This window comes from Apodemus sylvaticus, chromosome 6, assembly GCF_947179515.1.
Source record: "Apodemus sylvaticus chromosome 6, mApoSyl1.1, whole genome shotgun sequence".
Taxonomy (NCBI): Eukaryota; Metazoa; Chordata; class Mammalia; order Rodentia; family Muridae; genus Apodemus; species Apodemus sylvaticus.
Window position 1 is genome coordinate 82,655,816 of NC_067477.1, and position 19,276 is coordinate 82,675,091.

At 42.6% G+C, this 19,276-nt stretch overlaps 1 protein-coding gene across 2 annotated transcripts in view; it reads right to left on the reverse strand.

Annotated features, from left to right (window-relative positions):
• Dock4 (dedicator of cytokinesis 4) overlaps window positions 1–19,276 on the reverse strand; it is a 397,452-nt gene that overhangs the window by 24,251 nt on the left and 353,925 nt on the right. For both annotated transcript variants that reach the window (XM_052185914.1, XM_052185913.1), the window contains exons 36-41: window positions 15,324–15,472; window positions 12,151–12,237; window positions 10,350–10,454; window positions 6,443–6,584; window positions 5,002–5,168; window positions 2,321–2,407 (exon numbers count right to left, since the gene is read on the reverse strand). In XM_052185914.1, coding sequence (XP_052041874.1) covers window positions 2,321–2,407; window positions 5,002–5,168; window positions 6,443–6,584; window positions 10,350–10,454; window positions 12,151–12,237; window positions 15,324–15,472 — 737 coding nt within the window. The remainder of the gene's footprint in view (window positions 1–2,320; window positions 2,408–5,001; window positions 5,169–6,442; window positions 6,585–10,349; window positions 10,455–12,150; window positions 12,238–15,323; window positions 15,473–19,276) is intronic.

Below are 19,276 nucleotides of genomic sequence, written 5' to 3' on the forward strand. Positions count from 1 at the left end.
TGGACAGACGAGAGTGGAAAGAGGAAGGTTAACCAACACTAAGACGTATGGAATGATTGGCTATCCTGCCAATCATAGACACACACTACTTTTTAAGCCAATGAAAAACAGAAGTTAAGTTCAAAGAGCTCTATCCCAGTATTTGGCTAGTACTGCTGCCACCATGCTGAGAGTCACTAAACTAACCCCTAGTGTCAGGTATGAAATATCGCCTGTTGATTTGTTGGTCAAAGAAGCTCTGCAGGCCTGTGAAACAATCCAGGTTTTGCCATTCTTCTTGGCTGCCCACCAGAACTAGCTGATAAGATCCTACTGCTAACGAAACCTCACACCATGTAAGGAGTAGAGAAATCAAGTTAGCACTAAGCTGCCTGCTTCCTCCCTGTTGCCTGGTGTTCCTCGTGCTGGAAGGTGTTCTACAAGCTGCTGGGGAAAATGTATTAACAGGCTTCCTTAACCATGAGCTCTATAATCAAATGAATTTTGAAGCCATCCATTCACCTGCAGCTCCTACCTAGCATTGCAGATAAGAAATTTCAATTCATTTTTCTGCATCTATTGAGTACCTACTGTGTTCTTAACGTTCCTATACAGCAAGAACCAAGCCAGTGAGCCAACAACTCTAATAAATCATGGATCATTCTAGGTAGCAGGAACAAGGGAACCACACAGGGCTGCTGAGAGTGGGCTGCACTCAGGGAACGCAGTAGCCCAGTTTGACTTGTTATGTGAGAAATAAGATTACATATTCTAAGAAAGTAGGCAGCTGAGGTTTGAAAGGCTGTGTTTAGTCCCTTTATCATTATTAGCATGGTGTTTTTCATGAGTGGTGTGTGTGTGTGTGTGTGTGTGTGTGTGTGTGTGTTGTTTGCTGGGTGAGGACCATTGGTGAGTCTTCATAGGATTTATCATTCTGGACTGTATGGATCTGAAAAGACTCTCTGAATCATTAATGCCGTGTGGGTGACTGGGAACACTACTGTGGGTAGAACACATTGCTGTTCTGTAGGAAGCATAATAATAAGATTTTCTGAGCACAGTGTGTGGCAGCCTCCCCTCTCCTGTGAAAGGCACTAAGGTACATTATACCAGCAACCAGCAATGGCGGACCCCTGACGCAGACTGCACACAGATATAACTGGACTAACATAATTTCATGAATCGGGTCTTGCTTCCTTAGGGAGCCACATTAATATTTTGGCATTGTAAAATGAAAAACTCATTCAACCCTTAGCTTTGAACATGATAAGCTGGTCTTAAATGCTGAGAGAATTTTTGTAAGAGAAGCCATTCTGGAAAACAAAATTTTGAGGAAAGTTACTTTTGTTTATCAACAAAGTAAGCTGCTACTTAACTAAGGTATGGTTTAAATGATAGATCTACAATTGATGTATTTTATATCAAACAGACTATTAGGTCAATCCAAGGGCCGGGCTCAGAGTCATAATGGATGTGCAAAAGGAGAAGGGAAAGATCCTGGGAGGCTGGGATACTCTGGCTGTCACACTGAACTGCAGTAAAGACAGACACCAGGGTATAGTACCAGCCTTGCTACAGTCAGCTACTCTGTCTCTCTCCCACTTCTCTTCATTTGGAATGGAAGCTGTGGAGGTGCCTGACAACCAGAGAATTCTTGAGAGCTGAGGTTATCAGATCCTAAATGGTCTCTTTACCTGAAGCTTTATCCAGGACTGCTCAGTGTATCTCACTGTCCCTCTCACTGCAGATCAAAACAGCACTGGCTCCACAGGGACAGATTTTACATAAGCTTTATCTGAAAGGGCTTCATATTAGCTTCATTTTGCCAACAAGAAAACTAAGGCTCAAAGAGAGCTTTATTGTTCTCTTTGCTGTTCACATTCCGGCTTGCTGAAGCCAGAGCTCATTTGCTCTGCATAGAAAAGAGGGTTAGGCAGTGTGCAGAATTACGAACTGGATTGTTCCTCAAGTGCTCCCAGGAAGACTGAAGAAAGGCTGGTTTTGGAATACCCATGTCACAACTGACATGATGACTGCAGAAGAAAACAGGCTGCCCTCTTGGCCTCGGACTGCCACTTGGTAAGCAGTGAAGATCGCAGATCCAGCACAGTTAGGAGACCTGGCATGCTGGCTGTCACTCCAGAACTCCCAACACGTTGTTTTTACATGCTGGAACCGTACTTGCTTTTAAGAGGTTTTCTGGTTGGTTGAAGCAGGACATCAACACTTACCTTCAATCAGTACCTTAGGGAATGCAGGCAGTCCTGTGAGGGAGCCCAGGAAGTGAAAGGGCACAAGCAAGGAGCAGTGGGATGACTGTTGGGGGCGCTACGCTCCTTACCACTTCACGCTTTTCCACTTCAAACCAGCGGGAGATGCCAGGTAAGCTCTGGACCAAGTAGAGCGATGTTCTTTCCACCCAGAGACTCTGCAAAACAACACAGAGTCAGTTTCTACATTGTCCTCCTCTCTAGGCCCGGAGTGGTGACAAATCTGATCAGGTGGTGTGGATTTCCTGCAGCCTTTCTTCAGTCTTCTCCGGAGCACTTGAGGAACAATCCAGTTCATAATTTTGCACACTGCCTAACCCTGTTTTCTATACGGAGCAAATGAGCTCTGGCTTCAGCAAGCCGGAATGGAACAGCAAACTGTATGCAGGCTTCTCCACTGCTTCTCCAAAATATGACTTTAACCTCTTCATTCACTGAAGAGGTTATGTAATGTTTAGCCATTTTCATTTAGAAGGGGCAACGGTAATCAAGACAAGATCAGGGTAACAGCAACCTAAAGGGAGAGAGGACTTTAGAAATACATGGCTGGAACCTTCTGTTTTAAGATGAAGACTTTAAGTTTTAGAAGGACTCTTGGCCCCCCCAAAGCCACATTCTAATTACCAGAAGGGCAGGCACTGGCACCCACCCCCAGAGCCTCATTTCGTCTCCATTGTCATACATACAGAGCCACACTTCTGGTGCTGAGCTGAACTGTAACTCAGAGGCACCTATGTGCTGAGTCGGACCCCTTCTGACTAAGAACCAGCTCCTTCAAGGACAGCTGCTTTTGGCATGAGCCAGTGTTCGTGACAAGACTTTTCCTTTATTAACCAGTTTTGTAATCTGTATTTTATCATTGTTATTTAGTGTGTTAACAACAGTAATAGGAACATGACAAAATTCCTGGAACTACACCATGTATTCAGGCTACAGAGGGGTTAAAAGGAGAATGTCTTTCCACCAGGGACAAGCTCCTGAGATGACTACAGAGGAGTCACGTGACATGAGCTTGAGGGATTCCGATGCTGACAGGGAGGCAAGCAGACAAGAGCTCAGAGGGATGAAAGAGATGCTTATGGTGTGAACAGGATGCGGGTACTCATGCCACTGTGGGGGACCAGGATGGCAGCTGAGCTGTAGACAATTGAGATGGATTTTACAGAGTGAGGAGTTCACCGGGAGGAGAGTGGGGGCAGCTGTGCAGGCAGGAGGCTGCCCACACAGACTCGGAGCTGCTTGTGAAGGGGTATGGCAACCAATAGACGAGAGGGTGGGTAGGCAGACCAAGAGGTGGGGAGGGGACATTGGGGCACGGTTTGGAGCCAGATTCTAGGGAAAGGGAGCCTAATTTAACTTTACCCACCCTGGTAAGGTAGCTGTATCACTGGTACCATCACTACGATGGTACAGTAGAAAAAGCAAAAGAAAGGGAGTTGGAAGACATGGGTTCCAGTACTAAGGTTAAAGGCTATGGACATGTGACACTGAGCAAGCCAACTGTATGACTAGTGTATCCAGGACTGAAGACCAAAAAGCACTGCAAGTAGAAAGGACTATAGCATTACTAAGAAGATCTTTAGTTGGCCTTGGAGGAGGAAAAGAGAGTTAGAGATATGGAGAAGACACTAGAAAATGACTGTGGGTCTTTTTAGTAATATCTCAGTGTTGTTTTCCAGTGGTCTCTTTAGTGCTCAATCCACAGGGAGAAGGAAGAGGCCAGTGGGCAGGCTGCTGGTACAGTTGGCTGATTCTAGTATATATATATGTGTGTGTGTGTGTGTGTGTGTGTGTGTGTGTGTGTGATTATAGCAGTTTGTGATCATATTTCTGAAGAGATCCACAGTAAATGCACATCAAATCTACCACAAAGACCAATTTTAAAAGTTCAGTCCTCTTGGAACTGCAAAGCTTCCAACTCTGCCCCTTGCCTGGCAGTAACCCCTGGCAGCACTGGGAAACCACTGGGCAAGGATGGGTGTGGGCCAACATTATGTAAGATGGATAGCGTTAGGAGACACATCATGGCTTGAGTATTGTTGTAAGAGATGCTAAGCAACAGACCCACGGGAATAAGCTCATTTTGCAATTTTGTTCAGGTTTGAATGCCAGGTGACTGGGATCTAGTCTTCCCATATCACGGTTTTCAAGGAAAGGGATGGTTAGAAGTGCTTTCTGGTACCCTTTCCCCAGTGGGGAGTGAGGGCAGACAGCCTGGCACATGCAGATGCCAGGATTAGCACACACTTTGGCCTCCATCTCAGAATCCCAATCACACCGTTGTCATGAGGACTGGAGCAAAGGACAGAAGAGAGCATCTCCATGCTACCAACAGTGTGTCCACGTGGCCTCTTCTCAGTTCTCCCTCGCCTGTTCCTTGGTTTTCCTTTACTCTGTACTTGATGTTAGAACACCCGAGTTCAAACGTGAGTTTGAAAGTTGGTCTAAGCACCACTGGTATTGGAAGTGCCATAAGGAAGTTGATTTCAGGACCTCCTCCCATATCTACTCAGAATTTCTGAGCTTGGGACCAAATACCTTCCTGCTTAGAAAATATTTCCCATCACTGCGGGTACACTGCGGGTACACTGCGGGTACACTGCGGAGCTGGGGAGTTCCTAGGATGAAAGCATTCTAGACCCTTTGCTCCAGTCACATGACTTTATTCTCGGTTCCTATTTACTAAGAGTCAGAGAGCTCAGTCTAGGAAAGCATTTGAGGAGGCAGCATTGTTACAGAAGCTGTAGGGTACCTTGAATTCATTCTCCTTGTCTTTTGTGCCTTTGTGGAATGGTCTGTCATAGCGGAACTTCCAGATGTGATTCACTTTATAGAAGCTTTTGATGTTGTCCGGCACCCCCTCTCTCTGCAGGACCTCCTGGCTCTCTGGAATGGGAGTCACAGCATATATCTGTAAATCTAAGATTAAAGAGTCAAGGAGGGAACCTGGCTTGTCCAATGGCAAGGCAGTCTGGAGTTTCCATTCCAGCTGAAGTCATTTAAAGATTGCCCAGAAGCTATGAATAACACATATCTAAGCATGCTTCCAACTACAGGCCATGATCTCGTTCTAAGAGTTTGATTCTGACAAGACATATGCTTGGCATTTCTGTAACCTGTGACTTTACCGCTTACATTAATGGGGTTGTGGAGGGGCAGCTGGGCTTGGGTTTTGAGAATCAGAATAACCTACCTCTTGTACATGGGACACTTTCATCTTCAGTTCATTCATGGCTCCTAAAACTCATTTATAATGATATGGAAACCTTCATAAAACTGTGACCAAAGGTAGTAATCAGAACTGACAAGGATTTGCACCTGCCGAGTGTTGCTGTGACCCCAGTCTTCTGAAGTGTGGCACCCATTCTCCAAAGCCAGGTATATATATAGAGAGAGCCAGGTGTATAAGTAGAGTGGTTAGTTGTACTTCCCACTTTAAATACTATTTTGTTTATATAGTTACTTCCTCTTCAGAGAAACAGAACAAATGTTTCTTAATTTGCTTCTCTTGCATTTAGGTTCTGCTTTGAAAGTATATCCATTAATAAATACTGGGAATTTACTTCTTTTTCTTTAAAACCACTGGTTTCAGATGGATTTAGGAAGAACTGACAGTGAATTAATTGCCTTTGTGTCTAAAACTTACATACTTCCATTTTAATTGTTTATTTTATGTTTAGATGTGTTTTCATGGGGGGCTGTGAATTATATGCCATTATTAAGTCAGAGTCCAGAATATCATAGCTGAGATCCCCCCAGGATACTGGAGATTAACTCTTTTTTTTTTTTTTACTTCCCTCACTCCACAATGAAAGGAGAAGGGGAAGAGGGTGTAGAGAATGTGCCGTCATGAACACAACTACCATTTCCTTGAACTGAAGCAGCGTCCATAGGAAGTCAGAGGAAAACTGTTCTATGGGAAATCTAGTAAGAAAGAGCTTCAGAAGAGTCAATCTTCAGGTGTGTCAATCAAAAGGGAGAAAATTCCTTCCCAGATGTTTGTGGTATTTCTTTCCAGCTGACTCTGTGATAACAATTAGAACAATTACACTCTGTTCAGAAGGCACCAAGCTAAAACCAGGATGGAGAGGACTAGGACGTCTAGACGTCCTAGTGGCTGCAACACTTCGCAGGACAATGCCCTGCAGCTAACCGCAGGTACCACCCAACCGGGGCCCTTCAGGAATGGATACACTGCGCCTCGGCCTGGAAGATGGTCTCGTCAGGCTGGTTGGCATGCTGCATGGCAATGGCATGGGGGAACTCATTCAGCATCCGCTGTTGGAAGGCCTCCAGCCTTTCGTAGTCATGCCCTCGACACACAAACTCCTTATTCTGAGGGTGCAATCAAAAACGAAATTAGGATTATATAACAAAGAGAAGAAAAATAAACCCACGACTGTCGTAATAGCTGACCACCTGCTCCATGTCATGACACTGCAACAATGATAAAAGAAACCAGAACTGTCTGAAAATATGCCTGTGAATAAACATGCTGGGCAAGGGCAAAGGGCAAAGGGCTCACTTGTTACTGATTTTCACCAGATCCAATAGCATGCTCTGAATCTCAGGTTCAGTTGCATGGGGACTGATGGTGAGCATTAGGGACAATATCCAAGCAATGTATTAAAATGGTGATTGACACATGCTGAGAGGACTTTTAGAAGATGTATGTCACTCATACTCATACACATAAATTTCCAATTTCTAAGAGAACAAAGATTTGCAATAACGGAAAAATCTACTTTAGTGCATTTTATTCTAAGAGGCTCTGAGATCAGCTTGATACGTCCATGGAGAGGGCCGGCAGCTGGCCCACCTCCATTCTAGCCTCCAGAAAGATGGAAGGGCCAAAGGCTACATCTGGGGCACCTGGCTTCAATGAGTTCTTTAGCTTGTGGCAAGGATGTATACTTCTTTTGTTTTAGTTGCTGTGTAGTAATCCACTGTGTAGATAAATTACATTTTGCCTGTTCATCTATCACCTGATGATCCTTGAGGGTTTTTTCTACTTTTGGGATGATATAAACAGTGCTGCCATGAACATTTAGATACAGACCTTCATATAAGTGCTTTCAGAGTTCTTTTTAATGACCCAGATGTAGACCTGCCCAGTTATGAGGATTAATACTTACCATTTATGGGGAAAATAACTACTTAGAATATACAATTGCTTCAATGTACTAGAATTTTTAAATGCATCCTGCATTAATCAAACAAAAAATGGACATAGGGACACTTTAAATCTTGATATTTATTTTTAATTTGGAATTAAAAAAACAAAAAAAGACAAGGAGGGGCACTGCTTAGGATTCTGGAGCCTGCAGTGTTCCTTAGAAACCAAGAGAGGGCAACCCTTCTCTTTCATCTTGAAGTAAATGATGATAACATAGAAAAAGGCTATTTTCCAAAAGACCAATGATAGACACATCAATTTATTATAATTGTTCATTAAATAAACTTTGGTCAATTTGGTCAATGTAGTTTTGATGTTTGCTAAGCTTCCTTTATAATTTGTGCTTCCAAGCTACTCCTGATTTTTAAAAAATACATTATCTGTAAAGACTGATGTTTAAGAAATGTTACATGTATGCATGTGTATCTGTAAATGCATGCCACATGTTATATTGGTGCCCACAGAGGCCAGGAGAAGGTACTGGGGCCAGTGTTAAGGGCAGTTGTGACCTGCTTCACATGGCTGCTGGCAACCCAACTAGGGTGGGTCTTCTGGAAGAACAGCAAGTGCTGTTAACTGGAGCCATCTTTCTAGCCCTATATACCCTTCCATTTACAGTAATTACATGGAGTAGCTAGGGATCTGTATGCTTGTACCTAAATCAGATTTTAGTTAGTATTATATGTCTGCTTAGTGTGCCTTCAGCACATTTATCGTTAAGGGCCTCTTCCTCCATAAAAATATAAAAAGAAGTATCAGATGACCAGTTTAGAACAGAGGCAAACATTATCAGTACTGATGTTTACCAATATATGACATATAATTTATAAAATATTATTACATTTCCTTCAACATAAAGGTTATATTTTTTTCTTACAGTTTAAAGAAACCAGAAGCTTTTGAGGTCCCTAAAACTTTTATGTTCTCCAAACACCATACCTTCAATTCACAATGGAGTAGCCAATTCTTGACAATGCTATGGAAGGAAATGTTTTTCATACTGCAAAACTTTGTATTAAGAGAAGAAGAGACTCACTTACATCAGAGTCACACATTGCCCTGTTGAGGGAGTTTCTGGTCTCCTATGTTGCTCGCTGCAGCACTCCACTAAGAGCCAGGCCCCTGTGCTCTTTAACAGGTGCCGACAACTGATCAGGACTGGATGCAGTCTTTTAAATTTAGCAAATCCTCTGCATTTGCTATTATTTTTTATCTGGACATGATTTTTTTTTCATCTTCAGATAGGCCTACCTGCCAAAGCTGTGTGCATTTTTTTAAGTGCAAGATTTTATACAAAGATTTTATACAAAGTCCATGTAGTAGTACTTGAGTACATGGTCATTTCAATCAATAAAAGACAATGTCAACTTGTTGAGTTCCTTTTCCTGTTGGTGTGTTAAAGTACCCTGACAAAGGCTGCTTGACACACCCTCAGTGCAGGAGGGTTCACTTGGGCTCATAGTTCTAGGGCATAGTCTCTCATGGTGGGAAGTGAGGGTATCAGCGGCTGGTGACACGTCAGTCTACCTGCATTCAGGAATGAGAGAGAGGTGAATGTTCCAGCTAAGGTAGTTTCTTCATTTTTATGCAGGGCATTTCCCAGGGTAATCCAGTCGGCATGCTCTTTCACAGGAACGACTGGAGGCTTACCTGCCAGGTGGATCCAGAGCCTGTCAAGTTAACATCAATGCTAACATCAATGCTAACAGCCACACTACAGCTGCCATTAGTGTTCCCCGTAATCTAAACATTTACTTATGTGCTTTGGAAATTTTAAAGGTCCATTCTGCCAGTCTATCTACTTATGTAAAAGGCAGATAAGCTAAAGATGAAGCAATAAACAGCTTTCTCTTCTTCCTTCTCTGAGTAGACTCACCTTGCCTTTTCTCATATGTGCTTATAATTAAGGCAAGATTTAGCGCAACACAAATATTTTTATGTTGAGATTTAAAGTTGTAATGCACTCAGTTTGGTATGTGTGTGTGTGTGTGTGTGTGTGTGTGTGTGTGTATGTATGTATGTTTGAAACAGGGTCTCAAGTAGCCCTAGTTGGCCTTGAATTCTTGATCCTCTTGCCTCTACCTTTTTGGTGCTGAGATTATAGGTACTATGAATGGACTTTTTTTTTTTTTTTTTTTTGGACAGGACTTACTCTGAAGGCTAGACTGGCCTGGAATTCACCACTGGCCAAAGTAAAGTTGTGGCAATCCTCCTGCCTCAGCCTCCTAAAAGCTGGTATCACATGATTGAGGTGCTACACTTGGTTCATAAATGGAATAAATGGATTTTATCAGAAACCCAGAGCACTTCTACACAGATTTCTAAGTGAGTAAAGGAACTCTTTTAACCAGTGTTTTAAATATGGAGGATGTTTTAGATGGATGTGTCCAATAACACTCACACATATAAAATACTATGTAGCACAGTGTAAGCAAGAGAGATGATACTAAGTATTTTATACTGCCTCACAATGTCTTGAAATTACCCTTTGCAGAAACAGTTTATAGTAGCAATAAATCAGATGCCTCTGCTGGGTGATATTTATCTTTTTATAAAGTCATCAAAAAGGACAAACAACACTTTTTTCATGGCTCTGGAGTAGGATTTTGACTTGATGTGACTCTGTTAATTTCTAGTCTGCAACTGTAAGCTCTCTATTACCCTGACCCATATTCTCTAATGCTAACTGTGGAAATTACACACTGAATACAACAGTGAATACCACTGAAAGATATAACCACTGGAGACTGTTCAAAACGTCAATGCAGGAGGGGTAGACTGTTTGGTTTTAAGAAACTGTTCAAGACAAAGCATGTCATCTCCTTCTCATTACTTGTCATACAGTATCACTAACATCTTAGTTTCCTTGACTTGCAGGATCTGAGCTGGAAGGATTAAAGCAAATTAAGTAGGGGATAACTTACTCTTAAGAAAAATGGAAACTTTTTCCCATAAAATCCAACTCTGAAGAATTCAGGTTCCAGACGCTGCTGGTCCATGATTTTGTCATACAAAGAGGCTTCCATCATCTGGGAAAGTATAGGGGAAGGTCTATGAATTCCATCCCATATGTCAGCCATAGCGACACAAGAATATACTTCTCTACTCAGGTAAAACATTTTAATTTCTTCGTAACAGGACTTTTGCTCTTTTTTTTTTTTTTTTAATGCTTTCAGGAGAGGATCAGCAAGTCAACTTTGCAAATACATATTGAATATTTCAGTCTTTGTAGGCTACCTGGTTTCCCTGGAACTTCTCAATTTGCCAGGACACAGGCTAGAATTTACTGACCCCTGAAAAGATCAAGAGTTTTACTACATGCTTCTACCAGAGAAGACAATGCCTACAAGTCTATTAAGAAAATGTTCATCAAAGATATAGACAAGTCCAAGTTAACACAAATAGTTAGAAGACAAGCCTTTCTGGAGAATTCTTATGCAAGGTGCACTTGCTTTCCCCTTGCACACAGTAATTGAGGATATGTAGAACATACAACCTTGTATAGGTGGGATGGGAATAAATCACCAACCCGACCTAAGGGAGACGTGCAGCACAAAGTGCTGTCTGGGCTAAAAGCTCTTAAGTATGTCTTTGACAATGTTCAAACTAGGTAGCAAACAAAGCTTATGGCTTCCCTTTTGTGGTATTGTTATCCCTGGGGTTTCCAGGGAAAGACTAATATTGTATTTGAAGGCTTCCTCCTCCCCCAGTAACAGCACCCCAAAGAGCAGTTGATATGAAGTGTAATGCGTTGGGTTTATAAAAATCTTAGTGACGATGGCACCCAAGGGCTCTCACTGGTAAACACTGTAACCTCGCCTCTGCTGCAGGGACAGGATGCCAAGAGAAGTTAAATAGCAATGTTTTTATATAAAGCATCAGCATGATAAACAGAAGGTAAGTTTTTTTCTCCTTTAGTTTTCAAGCTAGGAGAAGTATCATTGGCCTGCTGACATGAAATACTTGGTCAAAAGTATAGGGTCACTTCCCAGCAGGTAAATAAGGTGCTTATGGTGTTGCAAGGAGACTTTGCAAGCTGTTGAAGGTTATGTTATGTATTTAATACCAGCCTCAAAAGTGGAAGGGAATATCATTATCATTTAAATATGTAAGAGCAGAGAAACATAGTGTTATCTCTGCATTCATCATGATAAATGCTTGTAACTCCCAAGCATAAGGATTTGTCTGAATCTAAAAGCAAGGAGATGCAAACAAATGAATCAGGAATAGGGAATATTAAGATCCTTGATCACCTGGTATTTGGTTTAGTGAGAACAATTTCCAAGGGTCCAGAGAGAGTTTATGTAGGATTTGTCTAAGATTTATTTTAACACAAGCCAGCTAACCATTTCTACCCGTTTGTTTTGTAGACCACAGATACTAAGAACTGTATATTGTCAGGAAGTTTTTGCATAATTGGGAAGCTCTTCAGTGCAGAGATTTTGCACAATAAACTTAATATCCTGGATTAGATTGTGCATTTCAGACGCGGGACTTTAGAAATGGGTCAAGGGTTCCCCCTTTATAGATTAATCAGAAGAACACACAGATCAATTTGTTGTGTTTCTGCGTACATGGCTGAGCAGGCTTCAGGGAAAATATTTATCTTGGAGAAAGTTTCTGTAAGCTGTATCAAGAGAGTCCCAAGGCTGATTTCCTATAGCTCTGCTGGGAAGTTAATCACATGGGTACCACAGCTGATTCACAGACACCCAAGTACTTTACCCTCATCTTGCTCAGGTTCCTGTAGTCATAGTAACTCTCATACTGCTCTGCAATCTTCCGGCACAAGATAATACCATTCTCCCAACACTGCGGACAAAGAGAGAGGCATGAAAGTAAACATTCACTGTATCTGCACATCTCTATCCAAAGGTCAGGATATGGATGCTTTTGGATCATAAAGCCTTACTGTGTAAGTCTTTACAACAATCTAAAGTAATAACAATGCCATCTGAAGCATGAAAAAACCGTAACTCATTAAACTCATTTAACTCGTAACTCATTAAAAATGTTCAGAAAGGTGGATGTCAGCTCCTCATAACATTCACGAACACATGCTGCAAAACCGATATTTTCTTGTGTTGTCACACTGTGGAAACAACTGTAGTTTTGTGATGACCACGTACATGGGTGTAGACAGACTCTTAGTGCTCAGGAGGGAATTATCATTCACCTCTAAGGCCTAGTTAGTCAAGCCTAGAAGCCTGGGCTCCGCATTTGGCTAACCTGCTTACCTGACAGTGAGGGCCATTAGATGCTGGTTAGATCAGTATGTTACTTATACAGAAATGTTTAAATTTTGTCATTTAGCACACTATCAACAAAGATTTTTTCTTCAAAGTCCCAGACAGTCTGTATTTTCAGCTTTAGGGCCACACAACCTTTGCCAGTTATTAAGTTCATCTGTTATTGCATGAAGGCATATAGTCATAACTGAGAATGGCTGTCATAATAAGAATCTATGGGCACAAAGGCAAATTTCATATAGTTTTCACATGCCTCATAATATTAATAATCTTTTAATCTCTTTCAAAAACTTAACATGTAAGAGCTCTTTATATCTATAGGCTATAGGACAGTGGGTAGTTGTTTATAACCTTGACTAATAGCACAAATTTCTGGGGATGGCCAGTATATGAAACTTTGAAATAACTTATTGCTGAATCAACCCTGGAGATCAATATGGTGACAGATGTCACAGCCAGATTACCCATACAGAACCACAGCTAGAAAATATACAGAGTAAGACCTTGCAATACTCAGTCCTAAATAGATGTCTCCATCACATACTTCATCTAAAGGCTAAGGAAACCTGCAGAAGAGGAGGCAGAAAAAGTGTGAGGTCCGAGCAGACGGAGGTCACCAAGGAAACAAGCCCTCTAAACATAACAGGAGAGACATACATATGAGCTCACAGAGAATGTGGCAGCACACACAGGGCCTGCACAGGTCTACACCAGGTAGGGGCCTAGAGCCGAAGAAGTGATGACATGTCCCCAAGCCTAATTCAGAAGTGATCTCCAGTGGAGAACCACTTACAAATGAAAATTTAGCTTTCTCCAAGGGAATCTCACTGGGGAAACAAAATAGTCCTAAGGGCAGGTCACACGCTCAGCAGTAGATAGATGGCCAACAGAAAACATACTCAGTGACGTCTTTGCAGGTTCCTTTCTCTTCCTGTTGTCAGGGTTTTTGTTTTGTTTTTTTTATTTTCTCTTCCTCCTCCTCTCCCTTTTCTCCTCTTCCTTCTCTTTCCCCTTCCTTCCTCCTTTTCTTCTCCTCCCCATCCCCACCTTTTAGGCTACAAGTTCTTTGTGTATGACATCCAGTTTTGTATACTTATGGGACTTCTGAGTGTGTAAACAAATGGGTCTCTGTGTCTATATATGTGCCCTGTGCCTTTTCTTGGGCTGTTTCCTCTGTTTATCTGTTTTACCCTATTTTCATGGGTTTGTTTTTGTTTTAGCATGTGAATAATATTATAATTCCTTAGAAGTCTGTTTGTTTTCTAATGAGAGACAGAAAGGGGGTGGATTTGGGTGGTTGGGGAGGAACAAAGAGGAGGAGGAGAGGGAAGGGAAACCATAATCAGGTTGTGTATGTACACACACACACACACACACACACACACACACACAATTTTCAATAAAGGAAAAAGAAACAGCAGTATGGGTGGGAACACAGGCATCATGCTGGGATTAGTGTAAAGTCCTATCACTGTAGTCAAATGAATGATAAAGCAGGACGTGAGATAAGCAATGCACTTGCACCAAATGTTAGGTACACCTACCTAACTGTGTTCTATAGAAAAATGACAGTGACTTGCTGTATTTAACTGTGCTTCACCTTCATGATTGAGACAAGATATATAAAGCACCCAAAGGTTCAAATCAAATAAACACTGCTGCTCAGGTTCCTAGTCATTTAAAAAGAGGAGTCACACCCCTTGAGGAGTCATACCCCTTGAGGAGGGACAGGAAGGGAAATGCGGTGACACACTCAGTTGCATTAAGTGGGTGAGGTTATGTCAGGATCCTGAGCATTTTGGCTACACTAAGAGCTACAACTTCTTTAAACACATCCAGTCCCTTAATTTTACCTTAAAAATAAAGGCAGAACTAGAAAGAATGCATTCCAATTTGGGGAGCAGGTGAAGGCAGATAGTTTTTCAGAGAACAATCACAGAGTACTATGTGTTTCCCCAAAATTCGTATATCCAAATCCAAAGTCCTCAGGTGTTTGGACACAGGGCCCCTGGTAGATGGTTAGGTCATAAAAGACTCAGTGTCCTTTAAAAATAGGTTTTCCAGAGTCAGCTACTCTTCCATCTTGGGAACACAAGGAGAAGACACCTCCCATGAGGAAGTAGACCTTTACCACACTGAATCCTTTGAGGTCTTGACTTAGCCTTCTCGGCCTCCAAAACAGTGACAAATAAGTAAATCCATTTCACTTGTTTATAATTCATCCAGTGTGTGTGTGTGTATGTGTGTGTGTGTGTGTGTGTGTTTGTGTATACACATGAGCACACACATATGTATTACAGCATGTGTGGATGTCAGAAGACCCCCTGTAGGAGTCTGTTTTCTACCATGAGAGTCAGGAGTATTAGCCTCAGGTCATTAGGCTTATCAGTAGGTGCTTACCAAGCGAGTTCCCAGTCTATATAATGTGGTATAGTAGCTATCTGGACTAAGACAATGTCAGTACCCCAAGAGTAGTCAAGAACTTGGGCCTCCTCAAAACAATAGATTCCCCAGACCCATAACAAAGTATCCAGGGGCTGCATTTAGACACCTGAACAAGTTCTGGGAGCTTCTAATATTCTCTACAGTGTGGACACCCTGCTGGAGAAGAAAGAAAAGTGAGGTACACGGGTATCCACTGAGACTTACTTTGCCTCGGTCGAAGTTCTGGATGATGGTGAGGTGCAGGTGCTCCTTGCGCTGCCACTCGGTCTGCATGGGGTAGGTCAGGAACTCCCTGAGGGGCCGATCGGACCACTCCAGCAGCTCATCATACAACAAGAGGGTGTAGGCAGCTTCTGCAAGTCAGGGAGGAGCACAAGAAGTCAGCCAGGACCCCAAACCATTTCCTGATAGGCACGGCCCCTGGCCGAGGGATGGGGTCACCCACCCATCTCAAAATTTTTTATCCCAGAAATGTTCCTGTCCAAAGGAAGAACAGGGACAAAAAATGGAACAAAGAGTGAAGGAAGGGCCAACTGGGGAACAGCCCCACCTGGGGATCCATCATGTCTGCAGACACCAAACCCAACACTGTTGCCACAGTCAAAAGGCACTTTCAGACAGGAACCAAGTATGGCAGTTCCTGGAGAGGTCCGGCCATCAACTGACCAATGCAGGAGTGGATGCTTGGAACCAACCATCAGAGTGACTCAGGGAACCTGGTGTGGGAGCTGGCAGGAGGACTGGAGGAGCGGAGGGGGATTGCAGCCCCATTGGAAGAACAACATAGGCTAACATAACCACCCAGTTCTCCCAGAGACTAGACCACCAACCGAGGAGTGTACCTAGAGGGATCCATGGCTCCAGATATATATGTAGCAGAGGACGGTCTTACCCTACTGTAATGGGAGAGAGGGGAGGCCCTTGGTCCCAGAGAGTTTGATGCCCCAGAGTAGGGAGAATGCTAGAGCAGTGGGGTGGGAGAGTGTGGGTAGGTGTGGGACCACCCTCATTTAGACAAAAGGGTGGGGGGTGGGCAGATGTGGGATGGGGGTTTAGCGGAGAGGTAACCTGGAAGTGGGATATCATTTGAGATGTAAAGGAATGAAATGATGAAAACTAATAATAATAGAATATTATTTTATTATTCTCAAACTCAATACTTATTTCTGAACTTAATAATATCAGGAATACAAGGAACAAGTTAATTAATGGTGGCTTCTCAGTGACAGAAACATTAGAGGTCTGGGTTGAATCTTTTGTGTTTCTATTATTTTCTATATCTCCCTTCTGTTTTTAGTTCTTGCGTCAATATTCGCATGCTCAGGGCATAATTAACCTGTTCAAGAAAGCTCATGTCATAGCCAGTTCAAAGATGGAGGGCAGACATGCCATTGTTTATAGGGACAATCCATAAGTATGTCTCTTGGAAAATAGGAGTCTTTGAAAAGCAAGCAAGCTAGCTAGCTAGCTAACTAACTAACTAACTAACTAACTGTGCTGGCCAGTTTTATGTCAGCTTGACTCTAGCTCCACTTATTTGGAAGAGTAAATCCCAACTCAGAAAATGCTCCCACCATTTTCTTGACTGATAGCTTAATACCGGAGGGTCCAACTCCCTATGGGCAATAATTCCCTGGGTGGTGGTCCTGATGGTATAAGTAGGCAGCCAGAGCAAGCCTCAGGAAGGAGCCTGTAAGCCCCACCCCTCCATAGCATCTGCTTCAGTTTTAGTCTGCTTCAGTTTCTGCCCCAGCTTCTTTCTGTTGATAATGGGCTGTAATGTGAGATATAAATTCTTTCTTCATCAACTTCCTTTTGGCCATTATCACAGTAAGAAAAACCCTAAGAATCTAAGGAATTTGCTAATTAAGGAGCACAGGTTTTTCTGTTTTCCTTTGAATGATAAAGGGCTGTGAATTTGAATCTGCAGCACTGATTCAAAATGTAGCCAGAATTTAGAAAGGGGCGAAAAAGGTCCCAGCCATTGGCGCCTTGAAGAGGCTTGATAGCTGCACAGCTCCAAGCTCCGCTTCTGAGGAACACAGTGCGATGTACTGTGGTCCAGAGAGAGCCAGGCATGGACGGTTGGCGCTGTCCTCAGTGCGCTTGCCTGGCTACCTGCTGGCCGCTTTCTTGTGAGGATTAAATGTGAGATGGACAGAGAGTTTTCACTAAGAGTGAAAATGGTGGAAATGGAAACAGTTGAAATCATAGAGGCTGCCATGGGAGACTGAGGTAAATGTGCAAGAATCACAGTGAACACATTTTAGGGGCTGTGTTGTGCTCGGAAGAAGTGTCTTAGACCATGCGGGTCTATACCAACTGCTCCTAAGGTCTGTTCCTTCAAGCCTGAATCACCCCTATGGTCTACTAATGACCTACTCCCGGAGTCACTTCCCTTATTCTCCTATCCCTTGTTCCTCTCCAGGCACTGCAGGGCTTGAAAGTTCCTCAGAGAACAATTGAGTTAATTTCAGGATTAAGAGAACAGAGGTCTGCGTGCTCACATATGCGCATGGAAGGCCACAAAGGGCCCTGATGGTCAGATTCATAGAAAGAAAGAAGGAAAGGAAAATTAAGTGTTTAATGGGAAAGTGTTTCAGTTGGGGAAGCTGAGAGAAGTTCTAGGGTCAATGGTCAAAAACTGCACGCTTAACAATGGTTATGGTAGAAAAGGACATGTGACATATATTCCCCAAATTAAAAAAAAAGTTTCTAACCTCTCTACTTCTTTCCCACACCTTAGGGCAGGATAGGTGAGTGGTACCTGGGAAAGTCTGAGAAAGCAGAGATGCTGACAGGTGCCCAGAATAAGCTGAGAAATGACCACTGGTGTCACAGCGAGGAGGTGGCAGGACAAATCACAGCTGCTTTAGGATCTGACTGGGAAGGTGACAATACACAGCTCAGGGATGCGTGCATGCTGAGGGGATTGTGGACTGTGCTGATGGAGGAAGGCTTGCACACCTTGCAGGTGTTACACCCACACCACACCCTCCGCAGCTGGTTTTTAATAACTCAAAAGTTATAAGTGTTACCGTGGGAGCTGATATGTACAGAAGAGGGACAGATTCCAAGGGACAAAGAGTTTAAAATTCTAAACAATGTCCCACTGCACAGCTGACTACAGGCCGTTCCATGATTTCAGCAAGCACGGAGAGAGGAAAGCAATGTACACAGAGACCGCACAGAAGGATGGAGATGAATTGGGAACGCAAGACATCCACACAGAAGGCTGCGGGGAGGTTACATCATTTCAACAGAAAGGAAGGTTCTCCTAGCAATCTCACTGTCTTCAAGGACACATACAGAAATGAGGACACAGAGAGAAAAAAACTGTGAGGGCCAGTGAGATGACTCAGAGGTAAAACTGCTTAATGTGCAGACCTGGTGACCGGGGTTTGATTCCTGCAACCACAGAATGGTGGAAGAGAGAGCCGACTCCTAGAACTTCCCTGTGACCTCCACTCCTGCATGGCATGCAGGTACAATAAATAAATAAGATGTTATATGGGAGAAGCACATATTAATTATGATTTGGGGAACGTGGAACTTTGAGTAAAGAAAGAAAAAACACCTATCTCTGATATCTCAGACAAATCTGAACTTTTTTGAAAAACCAAAAGACACCTGCAGATATGGAATAGCTATCGTCAGCTTATTTTCTCAATTCTTATTTTTATCAATTTTTAAAGTAAAACAGTTTACTGCATTGTTCTCTCATGATTCAGGCATTATCAGCACTGAAGGAAAAACATCATACCAGGTGTTATAAGTTGATTGATGAGTACATTCATTAGGGATGCATTTATTTAGGTCTCATATTTCTCTTCTAGGAGCTGAGAAGACTAAGAATGAGAAACAAAGAACTCATCCCTAACTGGGGATTAGCTGTCTGTCTAGACACATGCACACAACCATATGCATGTGTATGTCTGCATGCATGCAACCATATGTGTATGTATGTATTTATGTATGTTTGTTTGTTATATAATACATATTATATAAAATAAAACTAATAAAAAACAACATGATAAGTGCTTTAAAATAGAGAATATGGGGTTGGAAAGATGGCTGGCTTGGTGGTTAAGACTGCTTGCTGTTCTTCCAAAGCAACCTACTTTAGGTTCTAGCATAGACATAAGGCAGTTCACAAT